General features: G+C 41.2%; 1 protein-coding gene and 1 long non-coding RNA gene across 3 annotated transcripts in view; both read right to left on the minus strand.

Annotated features, from left to right (window-relative positions):
* Positions 1–2465: 2465 nt before the first annotated feature.
* LOC123652371 lies at positions 2466–4497 on the minus strand. Its single transcript, XR_006741673.1, has 2 exons — positions 4022–4497; positions 2466–3773 (listed from the first exon to the last, which is right to left on the minus strand). It is a non-coding gene; the product is annotated as an uncharacterized LOC123652371 (long non-coding RNA).
* A 2235-nt stretch (positions 4498–6732) lies between these two features.
* MYPN (myopalladin) overlaps positions 6733–23728 on the minus strand; it is a 74150-nt gene continuing 57154 nt past the window's right edge. For both annotated transcript variants that reach the window (XM_036438330.2, XM_036438329.1), the window contains exons 13-21: positions 22230–22451; positions 19609–19758; positions 18649–18731; positions 17352–17478; positions 15177–15384; positions 13191–13356; positions 10726–10859; positions 8109–8597; positions 6733–8063 (exon numbers count right to left, since the gene is read on the minus strand). In XM_036438330.2, coding sequence (XP_036294223.1) covers positions 8428–8597; positions 10726–10859; positions 13191–13356; positions 15177–15384; positions 17352–17478; positions 18649–18731; positions 19609–19758; positions 22230–22451 — 1260 coding nt within the window. In that variant the 3' untranslated portion in view covers positions 6733–8063; positions 8109–8427. The remainder of the gene's footprint in view (positions 8064–8108; positions 8598–10725; positions 10860–13190; positions 13357–15176; positions 15385–17351; positions 17479–18648; positions 18732–19608; positions 19759–22229; positions 22452–23728) is intronic.

Below are 23728 nucleotides of genomic sequence, written 5' to 3' on the forward strand. Positions count from 1 at the left end.
AACTCATGCAGGAAGAGAAAGGAGAAGTGTAAGAGGAATCACTTGTTCTGATTGGATTAGGTTGGCTATGGATGCTCCACGACTCCTTACTTGGGGTGTGTGTGTGTGTGTGTGTGTGTGTGTGTGTGTGTGTTTGTGTGTACACGCGAATACATTCCTATGGCAGGAATACATCCTCTGTCAGTCCTTATGACTGAAATGAATCACCTGGGTTAAATTCAGACTTGATGTAACTGTGAATGGGAAAACAGAGACCGAAATATATGCTTGTTTTGAGGGTCCATATTTACCTGTTACTCTAACGCTGATTCCTTTCACTGTAGGCCACTGACATGCTAGCATGGAACATTTCTTCACTGTATGATGGCGCTGTCTGAGTGCTTAAGCCACAAAGGAACACAGGAACGCATTTGCTATTTCTCTGTGCACTGCCAAGTCATTTTCCCCCCCACTAGCTTCAACCATAGACACAAGAACCAGAGTTCCCTTTGGCTATTCTTGCTCATGCCACAATAAATTTTCCCGGAATCTGCCTGCAGAAAGCAGATAGGACATTTCCTGAATTAATTTTTTTCATATATATATTTTTTAACTATACCATCTTTGGAGGAAGATTTTGCCATTGTGTATTATCCTGTTAAGACAAAATAAAGTAGTGAGGCAGGAAAGAAATGTGAACCTTTAAAAAATAAATTAACTACTTACTTGGAAAAAATATTTTAACATTTCCCTTGGAATTAAAAAAAAACCTGCTGCTGCTTTTTATAAGGTCTCTAAAATAAACTCTTCATAAATATCTATTTATCCTATCCTTTATCCTGGGAAAGATTCAAGTATTTTGCTTATTTTATAGATAAAGAAACAGACCCCACAGTTACAGGAAAATTGGAAAACATGTCTGAAATTTATAGGAATTATTAAAATCCTAATGCTATTAAATATTTTACAGATTTTTATCTTGACGGGAGTAATGAAGAGAGAAGGGTCTATCAAGAAACTTAGTGGTAAGGGTTGAAAAAAGTAAGTGAAAATTCATCAGAAAAGAAGATAAGGTATCTGAAATCAAAATACTGAAAAAATATTTCATTTACCGCTGAAACCGGTTTGGCTCAGTGGTAGAGTGTCGGTCTGCGAACTGAAAGGTCCTGGGTTCGATTCCGGTCAAGGGCATGTACATTGGTTGTGGGCACATCCCCGGTAGGGGGTGTGCAAGAGGCAGTTGGTCGATGTTTCTCTCTCATCGATGTTTCTATCTTTAATAGCTCTCTCTCTCTTCCTCTCTGTAAAAAAATCAATAAAACATATTTTAAAAAAATATTTCATTTACCAATGTGCATTAAAAATATATAGTTGCATTCAAATTATGTCATTTGAATTGCAGGGTTTTAACTCTCCTTAAAATACACAGTAAAACCTTCTATACTGTGCACACATACAAATTTAGTAATCTTTTGTGTAACTGATTATGGTAATGATTTCTGTAGTCAATACTAGTGCATAGATAACTGCCTTCTTAAACCACTAACTGGGAAAATGACAAGAACCTGCCTCTCGTTTGCAGATAACTCACTGAATCTGTGAAGAAATATCAAATTCCTTGGAATTTTGGATCATTGAGCAATTCCCTTTTACCATATAAAAATAATTCATATTTCTTGTGGGAATTAGAACACCTAGTATTGTGACAAAACTATACTTGTGTATCCGTTAATTTCCAATATAAACTTGTCTCAAAAGTCTCACTTTTTAAAGTGTCTGCTTTCAGTTAGGAAGTAGAATACATTTTAACCTTAGATTGCTAAAGGACATTCACTGAGAAGTCTATTGAATCTACTGGGTATTTGAGAAAGACCAAAACTCAGTTATCTTTCTATTGCTCTAGAGATATTTAAGCAGGTTATAATTTATTTAGTAATTTATATAATTTAAAAAAATCCTTTTTAAAGTCTCAAATACCTTTGTACAGTAAAAAAGTCTGTTCTATTATAATAAAAAAGTAATTTTTAAACTTGAACAATAGAACTGTTTCCTGCATTTGAAAGAAAAATGTACACTTATTTCAATTCAGCCTTAAAATATTTTCAAGTAATGTTAACACATTTTAATTTTTATTATTAGGGAAACATTTTCTATTCACTTATATATTAAAATCTTCTGGCAAATTAGTGTTTATACGCCTCTGTAGTACACAGGACATTTTCTTTGTGCTTACTCTTAACTTTATGGCACAATTCTCAGAGGATTGAAAAGTGTATTCTTTCTCTACTTGCATTTCAAGGCTATCATTGCTCTTTGGAGTTTGATGTGGCCATTATTTACACTTTAACAAAAGGCAGTGTGTTTATGGTTTTATAATACCAAGTATGCTAACTAATATGTCATTAGGTATATTAGTTAGCATACTAACGAATAAGAGGCAAACATTTTTAAACAAATATGCACATTTTTGCACCACACAGATTTTAAAAATATAATATTAGCAACTTTCTTTTAGCATATTGATGATCACTGCATTGTCAAGGTTTAGAAGATGCTTGGCATTCTTTAAGCAAAGCTTTAGTAATTAACTTTTTGAAATATTGATCCACTGAAGAAAAAACAATTAATGGTGTAAAGGAGTTCAACAAACTCTACTGCAATCTAAGTGACTGTACAACTTACTGGTAAGGCACATTGATTTTCAACCCAACCATCATCAGAAATACTTTGAGGCCAGGTTAACCAGGGACCCTGTAAGAGACCGTGAATAAAAGTCATGACAAGTAACTTGGTCTTTTAGTTAATGATCGATTTATAGTCCACATACAAACAGACGCAGGCCAGGATCTCAGCGTGGAAGGCACTTTGGGATTGTGGGGAGGAGGAGGTCCGGAGGAAGCTGCTGTGATCAACAAGGACAATGTGGGGGTCTGACCCAGTCAGTTTTCTAGACCTCCTCTCACGGCCTGTTTTTTGTTTGTTTGTTTGTTGTTGTTGTTTTTTGTACTTTGTTGGCAATTCTATCAATGAGTTGCTGATGGGAGTAAGAAAGCAACTGCTTTTAGAAATGCAGCGCCTCTGAGAAGTGAAAGGACTCTCAGGCATTCAGAATTCGTTCAGTTGGACTGCTCCCTTCTGAACATCAAGCCAAGATGCATGGAACTGGAGTTAGGCCATTTTGGATCATGAAGTATGCTGACATGCTGACAGGGAAGGGGTGAGATGGGAAGGGTTAGAGCAGGGGGTTAAAGGACATGGAGAATAGGGCATCTGGGGAGAAAAACACAGGAGGGGAATACATACAGAAAGGACCCTAGACATTCGTTAGCTCTGACACATCATATAATAGACACAAAAAAGGGAGGAGGAAGTCTTTCATCTCCTCTTATTGGCTGCTTTACCTGGATCCTATTGTTGGATCAGGCGTAGTACATTTTGTGACTCAGTCATGAATTAAATGGGTGTTGCTGGGTTCACTTGGGAATATTGTATTGGGTGATATGTGTGTAAGAATTTTGTTCTGAGTTTTAAACAACCAATTTACAAGTGAACATTTAGAAGGCAACCTATGCACCATTTGAGAATTATCCAAATTAACCCATCCTTACAAAAGTCAGCTTTGATTCCTCCAGGAGTTACCCTCCATGGTATGTGTGATGCAAGGCTATAGTGCTACCACTTCTAGTCTCTTCACCATTTAATTTCTCATTGGCTGCCTCCAAAAGCTAAGAAAGGAATAAAAAGAGAAGAATGCATTGAAACCAGTTCCACTATGTGGCAATTCTGTTTAAAACCTTACTTTGGTGCCGAAACTGATTTGGCTCAGTGGATAGAGCGTCAGCCTGCAGACTAAAAGGTCCCAGGTTCGATTCCTATCAAGGGCATGTACCTTAGTTGCGGGCACATCCCCAGTAGGGGGTGTGCAGGAGGCAGCTGATTGTGTTTCCCTCTCATTGATGTTTCTAACTCTTTATCCCTCTCTCTTCCTCTCTGAAAAAAATCAATAAAATACATTAAAAACAAAACAAAACAAAAAAACAACCTTACTTTGGTGCAGGGCACTATGTTTCAAAAAGACGGCGTGGTTTTAATGGCCCATTTTCTTTCTCACCGATCTCCATGTCCATGACTGCATTATAAAAATTCCTCCGTTCTTTGGAGAGAAAGGTGCTTACGGGATCTGCACAGTCTTTTGAAACAAAGGGCTGGATGCATTGCACCAACTTCCACTGGTCCATTTTTGCACGTTTTTGAGGTTCTTCTGGGGTTTCATGAACGATACATGTCTAACGAACATTGGACAAAATAGTCTAACGAGGCCAAAAGGCGTGTTTATTTCTACTTTCCAGGCAGGCACTGCATGGGCAACAAGGGGGAGCGCGTTCTTCACCGATGCCAAGCAGACGGCTTTATGGCACCGGCATCCCTCTGGACCTTTCTGGATCAGTTCTGACGTGACCTTCCTGAACCTTTGCTTCTTGTTCTTATTGGGATCACCTGGGAAGCTTTAATGATACTGATGCCTTTTAGGCCACAGCTTCCTGATTTGGAGTTGTGACCTGGGCTCTGGGATTTTTAAAAGCTCCCCAGGAGATCCGAATGGGCAGCCAAGGTGAACCACTCCTCTATACTCAGTACACTTTATATCAGAAACATATTGGTTTACATAGAATTTGAAAGTTCAATTTAGGCCAATAAATATTTATTGAGTACCTACTCATATAAGGTACACAGCAGACTTTTGACACAGCCCATACCAACAGGAAGCTAAAATCTAGTATAGGAAAGACTGGGCTAGAGCAGAGGGAGGGGGCAGGCAGGTAGAGAGAGGCTGTGCTTTACATAAAATACTATACAAAGTGCTCTTCTTCCATCGAAGACATTTGCTGTAAGGTTACAAAGAAAATAGAGCTGGCCCTAACTGGTTTGGCTCAGTGGATAGAGCGTAGGTCTGCGGACTGAGGGGTCCCAGGTTCGATTCCGGTCAAGGGCATGCAATTGGTTTCGGGCACATCCCCTATGGGGGGTGTGCAGGAGGCAGCTGATGGATATTTCTCTCTCATCGATATTTCTAACTATCCCTCTCTCTTCCTCTGTGTGAAAAATCAATAAAATATGTTTTAAAAGGAAATAGAACTGCATTCGGTTAGGGTCTGGGGAGTCAGAAGACATTTTCACAGAGGCAGTAGTCTCTGACATGGCTCTTCAGGAGCAGGGAAGATGTCCATAGGTATAGACAGGGAGAGAGGCTTCCAGGCTGAGGTGAAAGGGGAGGCCTGTGGCTGGAGAACAGGGGCCTGCATTGAGTGTGCTGCCCCCTCGGGGGTGTTTTCTGAGTGACAGGTGAAGAGCGTGGGGATCATATTGGAGCAAGCCTTGAATGCCCTAGGGCGGAACAGTTGGCACCAGAGTGAGCTCCAGAGAGCCACTGGGGGTTTGAAATTGGGGAATAATATGACCGGAGTAATACTTTGGGAAGAATGAGCTGATGCTGAGATTTGGGCTGGATTTGAGTGGGGGAGAAACAACAGGATTAGAGGCCAAAAGGCCACTTAGAAGCATTTTATCATGATTGAGGTCAGAAGTATTGAGAGAAATTAATAAAGTCACAAAGGTGACTGCAGGGGGATAGTAAGGAAGGACAGATTGTTAAAAAAAAAAGTTTTAGAATTAGGACTTATCAATTGATTGGATAGAGGAAACAGAAAAATAATTTGGATCTTTTTACTTGGATGACTAGGTGCATTAATAGAAATTATTAAACTAGGTTGAAGAATCATTTACGAAAGGGAGGATGATGGGATCTGCTGAATATGTTGAGTTCAAACGTATCCAGGAGAACTACAACTTCTTATATAAGTATTCCTCATTGAAATTGAATTCTCATAGAATTCTCAAAGCAGGGCACCAATTTATTCAACTCAGTGGTTCTCAGCAAAGGGGGGTTCTGCATCTCAGAATGTAAGGCAATGTATAGAGATGGTTTGAGTGGCCACAACCTCAGAAGGGGCTGCTATGCTACCGGCATTTAATGGGTAGAGGCCAGGGATGCTAATAAGCATCCCCATGTACACAGGACAGTTCCTCCAAACAAAGAATCATCCAGCCCCAAATGTCAATAATGCTGACCTTGAGAAATCCTGCTTTACATAATCCAATAGCTCAATTTCAAGTGTGTGTGTGTGTGTGTGTGTGTGTGTATGTCTCTTATATTTTAGGTTACACAGTGCCATCTAATGGTCAAATATAATATTTATCCCAGCTCTGGAACACCAAAAGGCAGCACATTTCAAAAAAAATATTCAGAAAGCTAGGACAAATAAAGATGAAAACTATCCTCCCGTGGGAGAACTGTCTAGGGTTTACAGAAATGTGATGGGGAGGCTGGGTCTGCAGCTGTGAGGGAGCCATCCTGGAGTTAGAAAGTTCTCTTTGGTTATAGGAGATTTCATAACAGATGCCAGTAGGGAAATAGAATGTCTTACAGGATGCATTCTACATGAAATGCATGCTATTTTTATTACAGTTGCCCATATTGTTAGCAATATTTCTGTATACATGAAAAAGGAAACAAAAGCTAATAATTCTGCTAAATAATTGACCGAAATCTTGATTTCAGTCATGAAAAGATAGGACGAGAACTAGAAACTTCTATTTGAACATATATACATATATATACATATATATATGTATATATATATACACATATGTATACATATATATATACATATGTATACATATATATATATATTTCCCCAAGAAGCAGCACTCTAAATGTCTTATATCTTACCTTCTCTACTAGATTGTAAGCTCCCTGAGGCCAGGAGCTTCCTATGTTTGTATATTTTACAGTCTCCAGCATAGCATCTTATATATACACAAATGACTTTTTGAGTGAATGAATTTCTTTTTATACTGAAAATCCTTGCCTTGAAGTGAAGAAAAGTGCCAAGCCTTTCTAAGCAATAACTATTTGTTCACTTGCGTCATTTGTCTGCTGCGGGTGGCCAGCTCAGGGAACACCAGAAATGTGCGCACAGGGATCGGTAACAGATGCTTCCAGTTCACATCACTGGGGAGCAGACTGTGCTGTGATGAGCAATCCCAGGACAGTTTTTGGGCTGGTGTGTGTGAATGGTAGATTTCTCTATCTAATGTAAGATTCATTCACCCAAAAAATATCTGTGGAGTGTCTACTTGCACTAAGCACTCTTCTAGGCACTGGGGATATTGTCCAAAAATCCCTTAAGTGGAAAGGCAGGTTTTGAATTGGTGGTTTAGAATAGAGAGGCAAATTCCCCTTCCCTTCTACTTTCCTAGTTAGCGTAATATTTCATAGATAGAAAATGCAATTTGATTAATGACCTCCTAGGGGTTCACAACTACTAAATACCTCTCCTTGCATACCCACTGCTCTGCAGGGGCAAGTGAAGAACTCTCCTGTCACTTCCTCCCCTTGTTTGCATCGCTTTCTTCCTCACTGCCTCATACACTTCCAGACTTTGGGGGTGAGGGGAGGAGTGGGAGGGTCAGTATATTTATGGGCAGACAAAGATGATTCTTGCAGTGTTTGCAAGTGGCCACTGGAGCTAGTCATTTTTAAAAAGTGTCCCCACAGAAGATTTCTTATTGGCTGGTTTATTAGCAGCTCCGTAGTTCTTGAGTCTAGGGATATATAAATTCCACTCACCATTGTATTTAAAAAAAAAAAAATGGTGCAGACAGGTGGGTGGAGCCCTGTTTTGGCTATAGGATACGTGCCCTGTGCAGTACTGAGTGTTGCAGTGATTTTGTTAACTCAAGCACACTTTGGCACCTGATTTTGTGGCTCAGTACACCCGGGATAAGCAAAAACGCTTCTCCACGTATGTGACTTGCATGGCATGACCTTTTAATGCTAAGTAGAAGCTGACTTAACGAAGCCACCGGAACTAAAGCTATGGATGTAATCAGTGAAAGGCGATAGAGACCTCCCATCTTCTTCCTTTTTATTGTGTGGCGAGTTAGTGAAACCTAAGGTCACTACTGTTTGACTCTTCTCAACCCAAGCATATATGGCCCCTAATTGCTCCTAGTACAGTCTACTAGGAGCAATCTACTACTAGGAGCAATCCAGTAAGATCTGGGACTACATCCCTGACCCAGCACGGGTCAGGGGAGCATGCTAGCTTTCCCCCAGAGCAGTGGGTGGCAGCGGCTTGACATCTTTGGTTCCTCTGTTATTGTCCTCTCACGTTTTTGTTGGAATCTTTAGAAGGTACAGGCCCACCTCTCTTCCCCAGCGGAGACTGCAGGAGTCCGCCTGGGATTTACACAAAACACTCCTTGCCGCAGGCCCAGCAGGGTGGGAACTTACTCAAATCCAGTTGCTTGGGAAACTCTGGTTCTGGCTCACCCTCCTTCCCTCTCCGCACTCTGCCCCCTGACACAGCAGGCACCCAGACCTCCTTACAGTTCATCACTCTCCACCACCCTCTGAGAAGAGCACGAATACACCATGGTGCTTTCCATGGAGGAGAAGGCAGAGAAAATGTCAAGTCCTTTGCTGGTGAGAGATCCGTAGCGACTGCCACTGGGCCGGATGGACATGGGCGGTGGGATCTGCTGGTGCCACTGAGCTGGAAAATGAACCGAATGACATGTTGCGATCAGAGGAGTGCACCGCAGGTGTGCATTCTTTTGCCACGCCAGTACTTTCTGTGGGGTCTTGGGAAAGCTTTCACATGCATCCGGGTCTGCAATAACTCGTTTGTAAAAGAGAACAATGAAATCTTTCCTTCCCTGCCAGGAAGAGGGAAACTGGGCTAGTGATCTCTTTAATGCCTAATTGAAAAATCTGTGATTGCAATCCAGTAAGATCTGGGACTATAAGAAGGAGAGTGGGCGCCCAGGTGATTGATCAAAATTATCCCCTCTGACCGACCTAGCATGGGGTCTGCGAGGGGCAGTGTAGAGAGGGCTGTAGGCTCTCAGGAAGTGAAGACAAGAAACCTGTGGAAAAGGATGGGTCCTGACCTCTGAGAAGTACCCGCCCCATGATCTTATCACCCTAATCAGCCATGAGTTATAGCAAGAAGACTGAAAAGCAATTACGTGCCATCAAGCACGGTTCAGGGCAAAAGAGAATGTACGGGGGATCCCATGTTCACCAAGCACTAACCAAAGGAGACCCTGCTTTTAGCAGACACAACCAGTAAGCGTGGCCCATGGCTTGAACGAAATATCCATCCGAACTGCCCAGTCTCCGCTGTTGTCTCTGATTCAGAAACTGCCACACAGTCTTTTGAGTAGGCTTTGGTGTGAAGAAGAGGGAGTATCAGGCGAGGAACCACATTCTTATTTATAAATTGGTCCACTGTTCATTTCATTGTGTTAAGTCAGAGTTTAAATACTTCTGAGTGAATTAAGATCAAACTTCAGAAGCTACAAAACCCAGGACAAAACTTACAGGGATTCCACGGGAAGAGCCAGCCCCTGGTAGCTAAGCCTCACCCCCAGCCCACTATCCCTTAGCCTCACCCTGCTCTCCGTGAGATCTCACCCAGACTCCTATAATTGTTACTATTAGAAGTGAGAGAGAGAAAGAGAGAGAGAGAAGCCTACTCTCCGGATTCCTCAGACAGGCAGGAAGTGGGATGAGGGACAAAGTGGACTGATTTTAGCCCAAGTTTGCCATCCCCTTCTCCACCCACAAGTCCCAACTAAGGAAACAGCGCCTCCTATTGGTGCTGTAGAGTCAGGACAGGAACAAGGAAGCGGTGAGCCAGGACAGATTGAACTGGGAACTCGGCCACTGTGGGCAGGGTTGGGGTGAGCCATCAGTCTCAGGGATTATTGGTCTGGAGCTGGAGACCTAGTTCCTTCAGACAGGTGAAGCTTGTGAAATGGTTAAGAAACATGGCCTAATTAACAGACATATCACTGTCCTCTCTCTACTGACTTTCCCTGGGGAAAGTACATTAGAGTCAGCTTCTCTCAGAATTGAGTTTCTTTTCGAGCTTAAGAATAAGGGAAAATATAATAATCAGAAAGCTATATATTTCCTCTAAATAGTAGACCTAGGAAAATAGCAGGCCAAGTCTCCTCCACTACGGCACAAGAAAAAAAAAAGGGGGGAGGGTAATCTGGTATATGCCTATGAATAAATAGCAGGGACCTTAGGTTCTAAACAATTACTATTTTTGTTGTTGTTGTTGTTAATGCTCACCCGAGGATATATATTTTTTTAAAATATATTTTATTGATTTTTTACAGAGGAGGAGAGAGGGATAGAGAGCTAGAAACGTCGATGTGAGAGAAACATCGACCAGCTGCCCCTTGCACACCCCCCACCGGGGATATGCCTACAACCAATGTACATGCCCTTGACCGGAATCGAACCTGGGACCTTTCAGTCTGCAGACCAACGCTCTACCACTGAGCCAAACCGGTTTTGGCACCGAGGATATTTTTTCCACTGATATATACTAGTAGAGAGAGTGGAAGGAAGGAAAGGTGGGAAATAGAGAGAAAGATTGAGAGAGAGAGACAACAATTGGTTGTCTCCCCCACACACCCTGACCAGGGCCAGGATTAAAGCTGCAACCCATGTTCAATTGACCAGGAATTGAACCCTTGACCCTTCAGTGCAGGGGTCAACACTCTAACCACTGAGTAACACTGGCCAAGGCAAAAGAAAAAACACACACAAAGATTTAAAAAGTTGCCTATTACATGCAGATGTTCAACCAATGCCAGCACACCTACCGTATATATCCAGCCGAGCAGTGCACGACACGATACCGGCTTCGTTCTTTGCCGACAGTGTGTACCATCCAGCATCTGACTTCTTGGCGGGCTGAATGAGGAGGCAGACATACCCCGTCGTGTCCTGGTGCATACTGGAGAAAAGAAAGAATATGTCCCTATTGCATCTGGGGGCAGAGACGGCTTGTCAAGGTTTGGGGTCAGGGAAACTCTGGGAACACATCCAGTGGTGCGGTGTTCCTAGGTGGAGGGAAGGGGACCCAGCTTAAAGCAAATATCAAAGCTAGCTTGAGGTAGAAGGAAGTGACAAAAGAGCCACAATTAACCCAGCAAGGCCGTGAGGAAGGCTGAGACCCAGTCTTGTTCTCCCGATTGCTCCAACTCTCCACCAAGGCAGCCCTACTTGTCACAACCAACGTCCAGAAAAATCTCTTTTCCAAACCAGGTTGGACATTTCTACAAGAACTCTGTTAGGAAGTGATGGAAAAGCTTGGCCCCAAGCCCAGAGGAACTGTTGGCATGGAGGGAGTATTTCTTAATGTAACCAACTGGGCATGTGCAGCATTTAGCTCAAGACAGTTCAGGAGCAAATGAGCATATTTTCCTTCTGTTTCCTCCACATCAGTAGTTCTCTACCTTGCAATCCCGGATAATCCCACCAGGATTTCAGGCTGGGTTGAACCTGTTACCTTCATGTAGACCAGTGGTTCCCAATGTGGGGCACATGCCCCACAGGGGGGCAATTTGATTTTTAAGGGGGGCAATTCGAGAATGAGTCATTAACAGTGAATTTTTGCATTTCTTATGGCTCTAGGGGGCTCATATACATTATATAAATATATATTGTGACATATTTATGCATTTCAGTTCTCTATTATATGTTTTGAAACTTTATTTGCTATTTTTCATATCACTTCATATTCTTATTTTTTTAAAACATTTCTTAGTAATTTCTTCCTCAGTACTTCAACTGTCCTTTCATGGTTTCATTTTTCTTTTTCATGGATGCGATGTTCTTTGGAAGCTTGTTTAGACTAAGTTAGTGGCCTTTTAGGCTTCCTCCACATGAATAGGAGTTCACTTTTTAATAAGAATTATATGTCATGCCCTGGCCGGTTTTGTTCAGTGGATAGAGAGTCAGCCTGCAGACTCAAGGGTCCCAGGTTTGATTCTGGTCAAGGGTATGTACCTTGGTTGGGGACACATCCCCAGTGGGGAATGTGCAGGAGGCAGCTGAATCAATGTTTTTAACTCTCTATCCCTCTCATTTCCTCTCTGTAAAAAATCAATACGACATATTTTAAAAAAAAAGAAGAAAAAAAAAAGGATTATATGTCAACAGGGAGGGGGGCATCAAGGCTTTAGAGATGCTTAGGTGGGGCATGGCCAAAAAAAGGTTGGGAACCACTAATTTAGATTCAAGTGTGAACTTGAGAATATTCTCAGTTCTTGCTTAAGTTTTACCAGAGAAAAATCCTGGCCTATATAGACTTCTCAGATGCCCAAATTCTTTAAAACCTGACAGCTGCAACAGTCCCTGGGACAAATTTCCTTGACTGTGAAGAAATAATTCTCAGTAGGAATTTCTGTACTCTAGCTGCCTTTGTTTGCTTGTCCCCTTGTGGCATAAAACCAAAGCGGCAAAGAAATGAAGTTGGTTAGGGAAGCACTGTAAGAAACTTGATCCTTAAAGTTACTTTAAAAACAACCGTGTGGTGATGATGGATAGAGAAGGAGTTTAACTGCCTTAACGTTTTGTTTTGCTTTATTTTATTTTAGCTTATCATCATCACAGAGGTTTTCTAGGTACTGATATGACTAAAGACACATGACAGAAACTATGCTTAGTCTTCATAAATTCTTTGTTCATTTTTGTTTAGTTGTGATTTTTAAAATCTTCACCTAAAATATGTTTTATTGATTTCAGAGAGAGAAGAAGGGAGCAGGAGAGAAAAATTGATGTGAGAGAAACATCAATTCATTTCCTCTCATGTGTGCACCAAACCTGCAACCTGGTTTATGTACCCTAACAGGGAATTGAACCTGCAACCTTTCGGTGCACAGGAAGATGCTCTAACCAACTGAGCCACCCAACCAGGGCTGTTTTTAATTTTTATAGGAGTTCATTTGAGCCAAACTGATGACATATGCTGGGAAGCAAGATCTCAAGTGCTCCCCTTTAGACCTTTTTTTCTGTATATATTTTATTGTTAATAGAATTACAGACGTCTCCTGTTTACCCCCCTTTACACCCATCCTCCCAGCCCCTCACATCTCCCATGTCTTCATAGTTAAAAACGGTGGGATGTTCATACAACAGACTACTCCCCACCAACAATGAGGAATAAACTCTTGATATGCACAATACCATGGGCATAACTCAAATGCATTCATCTCAGCAGAAGAAGCCAGATTCAAAAGGCTACAGACAGATGTGGGCGTCCTTCTGAATGTGGGGCTCATACCTGATTCTCTCTCTGGTGCCAGGGATGGTCTCGTTGTCCTTCTTCCAGTAGAACACGGGCGGCGGCATGCCTATCACCCGGCACTCCAGCCTCACCAGGTGGCCCTCGGGGACCCCGCTGTTCTGCAGCTTCTCCAGGATCACGGGTGCTTTCTTCACCTCTTTGGCTGAAGGAGAGAAGGACCGTTCTTGTGGGAACAGTAAGTGCCTGGGGGTTCATTTCTCAAACTCATTCCAGTCCTGGAACTTAGCAGAGTAGACCCCCACCCCCTTAGCTCCTCTTCAGAACACTTCTCTCTCCTCCAAGCGGGAGTCACTGCCTTGACAAAAGCTCCAGAAAGGATTAAAAAAAGAAACGAGGAAACCATCACTGCACACCCTGTCAGAGGCAACGCTCATGGGTCTAGGTCTCACACAGAGGATGCAAATAGTAGGTGTGCGATTTAAGGAGTTCCCCTCTTTGCTCAGCAGTAAAATTTGAGAAACAATATATTTTATGTGCTGCACATATCCGCTTTCTTTTATACAGGAGTTCATTTTGTAAAAGATATATTAATTTTCCTGAACTTTTTATTTGGAAAAAGTTTCTAGCTATCGAAAAGTTGAAAGAAGTATATACTATTTTTTATTTTTATTTATTTATTTTTTAAAATATATTTTATTTATTTTTTATAGAGAGGAAGAGAGAGGGATAGAGAGTTGAAACATCGATGAGAGAGAATCATCGATCAGCTGCCTCTTGCACACCCCCTACTGGGGATGTGCCCGCAACCAAAGTACATGCCCTTGACCGGAATTGAACCTGGGACCTTTCAGTCTGCAGGCCGATGCTCTATCCACTGAGCCAAACCGGTTTTGGCAGAAGTATATACTATTTTTTAAAAAATACACAAATTATACTTCCCAAGGAGGCTTTGAGGGGAGGCAGAATCAATTAAGACAATATACCACAGATCTTGGGGTTCCAGAGTCAATATTTAAGCAAAAGAGCGGGGAAAAGTAAAAGTTGGCAATCAACATATCATTGCAGAATAAACTTGTTCTACTCTGTCGGTAAGAAGAAATCACGAGTGAGAAAAAGAAAAAGAAACTTGGGGGAACCAGCCACTAGCCGGAGAGAGGATTAGCATGCGTAAGCCACCCCGATTTCCTGTAGGAGCCACACCTGGGAGAAAACCCAGCACTCAAATTTGTATGTTCTGAAATTTAATTCTGGTTGGACTACTACCCTGAAGGGCTGGTACCATAAAGATGACGATGACTTGTCCTGTTTTGCAGGCGTTCATTTTGTTCACATCATCTTTTAAGGTAAAAATTCATTGTCTAGTTATGGACTCAACGTTTGTTGGGCATCTTCCATGATGCAGGCAGAGTCAAATGCCGGAGATCCACAGAAGAGGAGGTCAAAATTTCTGACCTTAGAAGCTCATCATCTCTTCCGGGGGCATGGGAGTGAGCGACTACAGAGTAAGTGCTCTGAGATGGTCTCCTGGCTTAAGTACCATGGAAACAGAGGAGGGTGTGCCTCATGGATCCTCTCTGCCTTGGTAGTGACATTTTAATTAAGCCTTAGGGAATCAGTAAGAGGTTCCTAGGCAGAGAAGGGCAGGTAGATGGAAAGGTATGGAAGCTTAAAGAGTGGGGTGAGGAAGAACCTTGTGTGTTCCAGGAGTGATGACCTGTAGGGCAAGTGACTTGAATTTAGTAATGCTCAGTTAATTAATTGGGTAATTAATTAATTGATAAATTAACTATTAAAATGACTCATTTATTGCATGCATACTAGACACACGGCACCCTATTATATTTTTAGCTTACTGATATGTCTTTGAAGCAATAAAGCAATGTACAAAATATGGCCTCTATTACTGTGAAGGGGAAACTGAGATTAGACTTGGTGGGGAAAAGGCCTAAAGAATTCTCTCAGCGGCTCTGCATATTTGGGCAATGACATTGGAAAGAGTCACATTTAAGCAGCAAACCTTACCTACTACAGTGAGCTCCAGACTAAAGGAATTCTGTCCCGTTTTGTTGGTAGCAACACACGTGTAGGTCCCCGCATCACGTTGAGTGAGAGGGTCAATGAGCAGAGAGTGGACTCCGGTCTCTCTGACCAGCATCTTGTGGGAGGCATCTGGTAGCACAGGTTGGCCATTGAGCAGCCACGTCAGCTCTGGGGGTGGTAAGCCACTCACCTAAAAAAGAAACGGGACAGCTGAGGCAAATGAGAGACTGATGACAGGCAGATTGATTTGGTGGCTGAATTCTTCATCCTTATCTGGCACCAAATAGTGAAAGAAAACATGGAGTAGCGAAGAGACATTGGGACAAGAGGAATCTGGATGAATGGCCATATTAATTTAAATTGTATAGTATTTTGACCCCAAATTCAGGTCATTATAAATATATATGCCTAAGTGATAGTGGACTAGCAGACCCACTGGTAGCTATGATGTGCAATGACCACCAGGGGGCAGACACTCAACATAGGAGCTACCGAGTGACAGCAACTGTGTAGAGTGTCCTCATTCCGGGACCTTTCGGGAGATGTTGGACTGCCAGTTTCATCCTGATCCCCACAGGCCAGGCCAAGGGACCCCACCGGTGCACAAACCCATGCACCAGGCCTCTAGATATAGAATAAATACGAATGAAGAAGCTAAATAGGCCTGCAGTGTCAGTTTCAGTGATGACATCTTGTTCACATATCTACTAAGTAAGAAGAGCCAAGTGAAAGGCAGACATTAAACCAGTGTTCCCAAACCTTGCTGTGTATTATAATCACGTGGGAAGCATTTGAAAATCCTGATGCCCACTATTTAACATAGCAATGTTAAATCAGACTCTCTGGGGATGGGACCCAAGCATGGGTATCTGTTAGGGTTTAGGGTAATAGAAGTAATAGTCAATCCCAAATATTCTTTAGGCATTCATTGGGAGAGCAAGAATCACCAAGAGAAATGGACTTCATGAATGCTTACCCATAAGCCTTTACTAACTTGCATATAAATTTTCCATCGTACTCTGCATCTTTGTCAAGGCAGATGGGATGATTAAGCTTCTCTTCATACTGAGAGATATCCAGGCTTCCTAAGTGAACCTCATTTCTGATCACAGAATTAGAATGTGGCATAGCTACAGGTGATGAATGTTGATTAGCATGAGAAACTAGTGTCTGTTTTCATAATTGCCTTGAAGCCATCTTTTTATGATTATAATTTTTATTTTATTTATTTATTTTTAAATAATTTTTATTTTTAAATATATTTTTATTGATTTCAGAGAGGAAGGGAGGGGGGGAAAAAGAGAGAGGGAGAGAGGGAGAGAGAGGGAGTTGGGGAGAGAGAGAGAGAGAGAGAGAGAGAGAGAGATCATTGATTGGCTGCTTCCTATATGTCCCACCCTGGATCAAGCCTACAACCCGGGCATGTGACCTGACCAGGAATCCAACTGTGACCTCTTGGTTTATAGGTCATCACTCAACCACAGAACCATGCTGGTCGGGCCATGATTTTAATTTTTAAAAGGCTCTATCTCACAGCAAGTTGCTCCAAGAATGGAAAAGTCACACTTTTGGCTTTATAGTAATAAAGAATTTCCAGGCACCATAAGGAAAATGAAATTATAACACCTCTTTGGTTGTCTTTTACAAACACAGCATTAAGTCAATACAATACCATGATGAAAATATAACGATTTAAGCCCTAGCCAGTTTGGCTCAGTGTATAGAGCGTTGGCCTGCAGACTGAAGGGTCCCAGTTAATGGCATTACCAGGGTTGCAGGCTTTTCCCCGGCTTGAGCCCTATTTGGGGCTCATGTAGGAGGCAACCAACTGATGTGTTTCTCTCACACTAATATTTCTCTATGTCTTTCCTTCTTTCTTCCACTCTCTTTAAAAATCAATGGAAAAATATCAAGTGAGGATTAAAAAAAAAAGATATAATGATTTAAAAATTTCATGAAATTTGCCTGGTATTAAACACTCTAAAAGAGCATTGTGGGTGGGTGGGGGGAAGCGATCTCTCGCTCTCCCCCAATCTCCTCTTCCTTGAAACAAACAAACAAATAAACAAAACAAATACAAACAAAAATAAGTGCAAACAAGCAACTGCAAAATGTGAACCGATCCGGAACCAAGGATGGATGGGTGATAGGGTCTACCTTACAGTCCAGCCGACAGAGGCGCCCCTCGTGAGCTACCATATCCCCAGGAGCCTGCAGGAAGTGTGGTCGGAAAAAGCGTTCCTGTAGGGGCTCCTTGTCTCTTTCCTGCACTCGGGACCTTCCCCTAAAACAACAAAGATGTTCAGGCTTTAAATACAGAAACCAGTTTACAAATTTATGACAGTAGGCACGCAGGCATGACTATAGGGCCTAGAGAATTTTTTTTGGGGGGGGGGAGGGGGAGAAGGGCAGTGAGGGAGGGAAAGGGTGTTGCTGGGCCATAAACAAATAATAAATATAATATTTGTTAGTGGTGTGAAGCTCATGTAAAAAAAAAACAAAGTGGTAAATATTTCATATGCTGTAGGATTATCTTGTGAGATCTGTAGTCAAATAAACAGGCTTTAGCTTCTTTCTCTCTGAAGTCATTCTGGGTTAAGTGGCTCAGCTCTTCTTGGGTTTGACCAGTTGTTCAAAAGTCTCAAAATAAATAAATATCTCAGTATTCAAGTCGAACCTCAAATGAGATCCAAAAGAGAAGTCCTGTTTATTGCCCAGAACAAGGCTGCTGCAATCCGTGTGTCTCTGAGTAATAAAATTTGACCTGCCTATAAATTATGGCAGACCATTAAGATTATCATGAACTTACTGGTTCAGACTGACCAACAGTAACAGCTGCTCTTGAAAAAAAAAAAAAAGAGAGAGAGAGAGAGAGACGAAGGTATAATGCAATGGTGGTGAAATACTGTATCTGAAACATGAATCTCTATTTTTGTTTCTTTGGTAAGTCACATTTAATTCGTCCATGTCAGCAACTATGGAATGCTTTGCTAAGATTTTATGGCCTCTATAAGAGTCAAGGAAATGCCATGATTTTTCCTCTTAGTGGTTAGTAAAATCAGAGAAGAAGAAAGCCAAGAGATTTATTGGAGAAAATTGGCATATTGGAGACAACAACAATAGTCAATCTATGTGCATAAAAATCATTAACAGTTTTTTCTTTATCAAAGAGAAAATGGTAATTTAGTCTAAAGATCTGATTTATATGTACACAGTTGCCACTGATGGTTAGAAATTTTGAAGTATCAAAAGTGTGCTATAGACCAGTACTTCTCAAATTTAGCGTGCTTATGAGTCACCTGGGGATATTATTAAAATGTAATTCTGGGGTGGGGGGTGGGATTCTGCATTTGCAACAAGCCTCCAGGTGACACTGATGCTCCAGGTGGAGGACTACACATTAAGTAATGGTGCTTGGGAGGGGCTAGAGAGGGAAGATTCATATTGTCTTTACCTGTGAGACTGACCAGCAGATGTTAGTCGACTGCGAATAGGCAAACTTTGTACCATTAAGTGGCCAGAGCAGCTGATTCTCCCCTAAGAAAATGAACAAGATTAAAATAAGAATTATACATTTTTTTCAATTTATATGAGTTTTTCTGGACATGAACATTATGAACCTAACTATTATAAGTTTTCTTTGGGGGGATAAAAATATAATATGACTCCTTAAATCATTGTTCATATTCCAGGGGTAGGGGTTTTTAAGAACACTTTGATGACTTCCATTTTTAAGTTGAGAAATACAAAGAGCACAACTGAAAAAAAGAATTCTTGTGCATTTAACATTATCTGCAGCCACACACAGAGATCATGGCCAAGTGTTCTTATACTTTCCTCAATAAAGATTACCTTCAAAATTAATATTTTAATAGAAAGAGTGGGTGAGAATAGAATTTCCTATTCCAATGGTAGTTGAACATATTTATTCAGCTATATCTTTTAGGAAAAGTTTAAGTTAATCTTATTCAGAAAAGGAAAGCAAAATATTATGGCCTTCTAACTTTTACTCTCCCCCAAAAAAGGAGATTATGAGTTTGAGAGAGATTCACAAGACTTTGTGAAGTAATTTGCTTTTTCTCTAAATAACAAAAACAACAAATTCTTTAATAGATTAATTTGACTCTTCAGGAGATTCACTGAGTTGATATACACAAGCGTAAGCCCAATAGGCCTGGGAAGTGTTCACAGTGAATAGATATCACTAAGGCCCTTTGACAAAGGCTGAGGGGTTGAGGGACCCATCAGTGGCTAACTGTTCTTCTAGGTTGTGGTACTATGCTCCAGTTACACACAATCACACTGCTCCTCCTTCATTTTCCTCAGTAATCCTTAGCAACTCGCACTTCTCAAGTTATCATTTATGACATCAACTGCTCCTTCCTCAGCATGCAGCAAAACTCTGCCTCTCCACCTGGGGGTTGGCAGCCATGATGGTATAGTTGCCATCGTCATCACTAGTGGTGGACTCGATGTGCAGAGAACATGTCCCATCTCCTTCTCGCTTCATTTTGCAGTGCTCATTTCTCTTTGAAATCTGCTTCCCATCTTTGAACCAGTAGACCTGAAATAAAAGATAGTTAAGGAGGAAATACATTGTTCTGTACATCTTTAAGGAATAATGAAGTAGGGCGTAGGGAGAGGCAAGGGCTGATTCCCATCTTTATAAGTGACTCATCTCTTACGGAAGTATGGTAGCAACCATACTTAGGTAAAAACTGCTGTTTGAATTTTAACCCTGCTATTCTGGCTTCGGCACTCGCTTTCTTGCTTAAACAATAGGGTAGTTGCCTCAGCTTTCAGATTGAGACCTGGAGGCTAAGGCAATTTTCCTGTGCCTGTGGACCAGGACCACAGGAGATTGATTCATACTGACTCAGTAGCTTTAGGAGTAGAAACCGTAGATAACCTTTAGAGATTAACCGCTGAGCTCTGCTTCTGTACTATCTACTATCACAAGATAGGGCCACATTCCAATGTCCAGCAGGATGTGGCTGGGAATGACTCTGTGGGCTGTTCCCAGCATTTAAAATTAGAATTCAGAACAAAGGAAAATTCTTGTGGTTTAGACCTTTAAAAGGACTGCCTACACCTGAAACAGTGTGGTCTTGTGGACTCCACCTGCGTGTGGTGCTCTCATGGCCATCCTGGCCAGTCCAATAAATCCTTGCCTGCTTTTTAAAATCAATCATCAGCCTCCAGCGGTCTGATTTTGAGTCCACAACATTACAAAACACTTAGAAAAATTGTAAAACATATTAAAAACAGTGTGATATGCTCCTGCTCTTATACAATGCTTAAGTTAAAAATTCTATATAATTTATAAAGCTTTTGACTATTTTTATTGTACTTCATAATTACTTAAAAAGTTACCCTAAGACCAGACATGTTTTCAGAGGTAAAGTAAAGAAAATCAAAAGTCTGAACTTTTCCCATTATTCTATTCCATTACAGGCTCAAGTCTTCTGCAGCTTCAGATCTCAGGACCTGGAATAGCTCACCTTGCTTGAAAGAATAGTGCGCTTTATTAATGCCAAGTAGAATAAGACCAGGATTCACTCACTAAATTTCTCATCTGGCTAAAATTTGAATATATATATTTCTCAGATTAAATTCTGTATGTATCAAGGAGCTCCCTTAAAAAGGGGAAGGGGGTGGGATTTAGTACAGGTTGCAGCTGCCCTCCTCTATATTTCCTGGTTACCTAACCATACATGCTAATTAGTCTTTGTGAAAGAAGAGTGGAGAGATCCCTTACTGCAGCCATACTGGGTGTAAATCCTTCTCTCAGCTGACTGCCAAAAAATCTGATGACTCATAAGATTTTTCAGCAGCCAGTGATAATGACATGACATTTTTAGCATTTACCAACCTAACAGTAATGATACAAATATAGCTCACTTTGTACAACAACAGGCACACTGGATATTCAATAAGTGCTAAGAAATATCAATTTGACGAGAGTGATGGTTGAGAGACTCAATAGCCCAAAACAGAGGATCATGACTAAGAAGGTTATTTTAACATTTTAATAAAATTCTAATTTACCCATAAGTCTGATTGATTTTTGGCTTACTTAACAATCCTATTCCTGACTGCCTCTTTTAGTCAAATTACTGGATTTTGTTAACTTTCTGGTATTTTTTTTAAAAAAATATGTATTTTTTATTGATTCAGGGAGGAAGAGAAAGGAAGAGAGATATAGAAACATCAATGATAAGAGAGGATCATTGATTGGCTGCCTCATGTACACCCTACACTGGGGACTGAGCCCACAACCCAGACATATGGTCTGATGGAGAATCAAACCCCGACCTCCTAGGTTGACAGGTTGACGCTCAACCACTGAGCCATGCTGATGAGGCTTGCTGTTTCCCCCACCCCCCCAATTTTTATTTTATTGATTTAAAAAAATATATATATATTTTATTGATTTTTTACAGAGAGGAAGGGAGAGAGATAGAGAGCTAGAAACATCAATGAGAGAGAAACATTGACCAGCTGCCTCTTGCACCCCCCCCCACCAGGGATGTGCCTGCAACCAACGTACATGCCCCTGACCAGAATCTAACCTGGGACCCTTCAGTCCACAGACCAACGCTCTACCACTGAGCCAAACCGGTTTCGGCTTATTTTATTGATTTTAAAGAGAGGTAGGAGGGAAGTAGGGAAGAAGGGGGAGAGAGACAGAGACAGAGAGAGAGGGAGAGAGAGAGAGAGAGAGAGGGAGAGAGAGAGAGAGAGAGAGAGAGAGAGAGAGAGAGAGAGAGGGAGAGAGAGAGAGAGAGAGAGAGAGAGAGAGAGAGACATCAAATTTATTGTTTCACTTATTATGCATTCATTGGTTACTTCTTATATGAACCCTGACCAGGGATCAATCTGCAACCTTGGCGTATTGGGACGACACACTAGGGCTCTGGTATTAGCTTTTATTCCCCTAGTAGATATTTCACTTGAGTCTGCTAAGATTTTCTTAAGGTAATGTCTGCAGTTCTGTGTTGTTGCTTTGCCAACTGGCTGGTCATCTTCCCTTACCTTTGGGATAGGTATTCCAACAATTTTGCAGGTGAATGTGACTGGAGAGCCTTCTGTGACTCGAAAGTGCTTAAGTCTTTTGTCAAAGATGGGAGCGATACACTTGCCCGTGGGGATCTCATCGTGTTGGATTTCATCATCAGACTCATCAACGGGGGTACGTTCCAAGCGGAATTCTATTTCATTCATCAGTCTCTGCTCAAAGCTGGAAATTTTGTACTCCTGTCAAAATGGCAAACATACTTCAATTTCTATGGGTGAGGTAGAAGGTATCATTATAATTTTAAGGAACAACTTTTTATGGTTCAGATGTTAGATTTATATTGTGGAATCCCAATAAACCAGACATGTACCATTTCCAGTTCCTCACCATGAGCACTAAAGGAGATTTCAGTATCTCTACTATAATCCCAAACTGCCTTAGTGAGTCCCGATTCCTCACCTTGAGCATGGAGCCCCAGTAGAATCCTGTAGGGAATGGAATGAAGATGGAATGTAATTTCCACAACTATTATTAATGTCCATTTCAATATGTAGAACTGCCTATCTGGTATTTTGGCAAAGCTTTTCTGAATTGCATTCTGATATATGTCTGCATTACTGATGTCCTGATTTCTACTGAACAGTCCCATCTGCATACTTGAGGAAAATCTGTCTCGAATCTTCCTTGACCCCAATTAGGTCTTCATTGCATCTCTCTGCTCCTTTCACAACAAAACTACTTGAAGCAATTTTATATTGTTATAGGATAATTTCCATGCCACATATTCTCTTGTTAACCTACACCAATTAGGATGGCATTCTCACTGTTCCACTGAAATTACTATTGTTAGGGTTTCCAAATTTGCCAAATCTAGTTGTCACTTATCTATTCTTACCTTACCAGACCTCTCAGCATCTTTAGATACAGATGGCTACTTTCTCCTTTTTGAAACATTTTCTTCCGTTGGTTTTAATGACACCATACTGGTTTTCCTTCTCTTTCTCTGGCTGCTCCTCATCAGTCTTCTTTGCTAGCTCCTAAATAGGTGATCTCATCCAATCCCTCAGCTTCAGATACCTTCGGTATGCTGATAGTCCTGTCTCCAAGCCTGGTCTTTCCTCAGAACTCATATGCCTAATGATCTACTCTGTATCATGAGAGTCCTATACCCAACAATTTACTCTACATCATGGGTTGGGTGCCCAATGGGCATCTCTAACTGAGCATGGTCCAAACCATGCCCACTTGATTTCCATCTCCCAAGAGATGCTCCTATCCAGCTCTTTGTCATCTCAGGAAATGGCATTACTACTCATCCTTTGGTTAAGTAGGTAAGCCAGAGTTTCCCCACATTGTCTTTTCCCCTCATTTCTAAAAATGTCCAACCTGTACCTTTGTAAAAATGAATTACTAGAAAAATGAAAATTTTAAAGCATTCAAAATTATTATGCTTAATAGACATAAAATTTCTCTGTAAAGTTACATAGAAATTTCTTAACGGTTTCTCTCAGTTTCT

Source organism: Pipistrellus kuhlii, unplaced genomic scaffold, assembly GCF_014108245.1.
Source record: "Pipistrellus kuhlii isolate mPipKuh1 unplaced genomic scaffold, mPipKuh1.p scaffold_m20_p_15, whole genome shotgun sequence".
NCBI lineage: Eukaryota > Metazoa > Chordata > Mammalia > Chiroptera > Vespertilionidae > Pipistrellus > Pipistrellus kuhlii.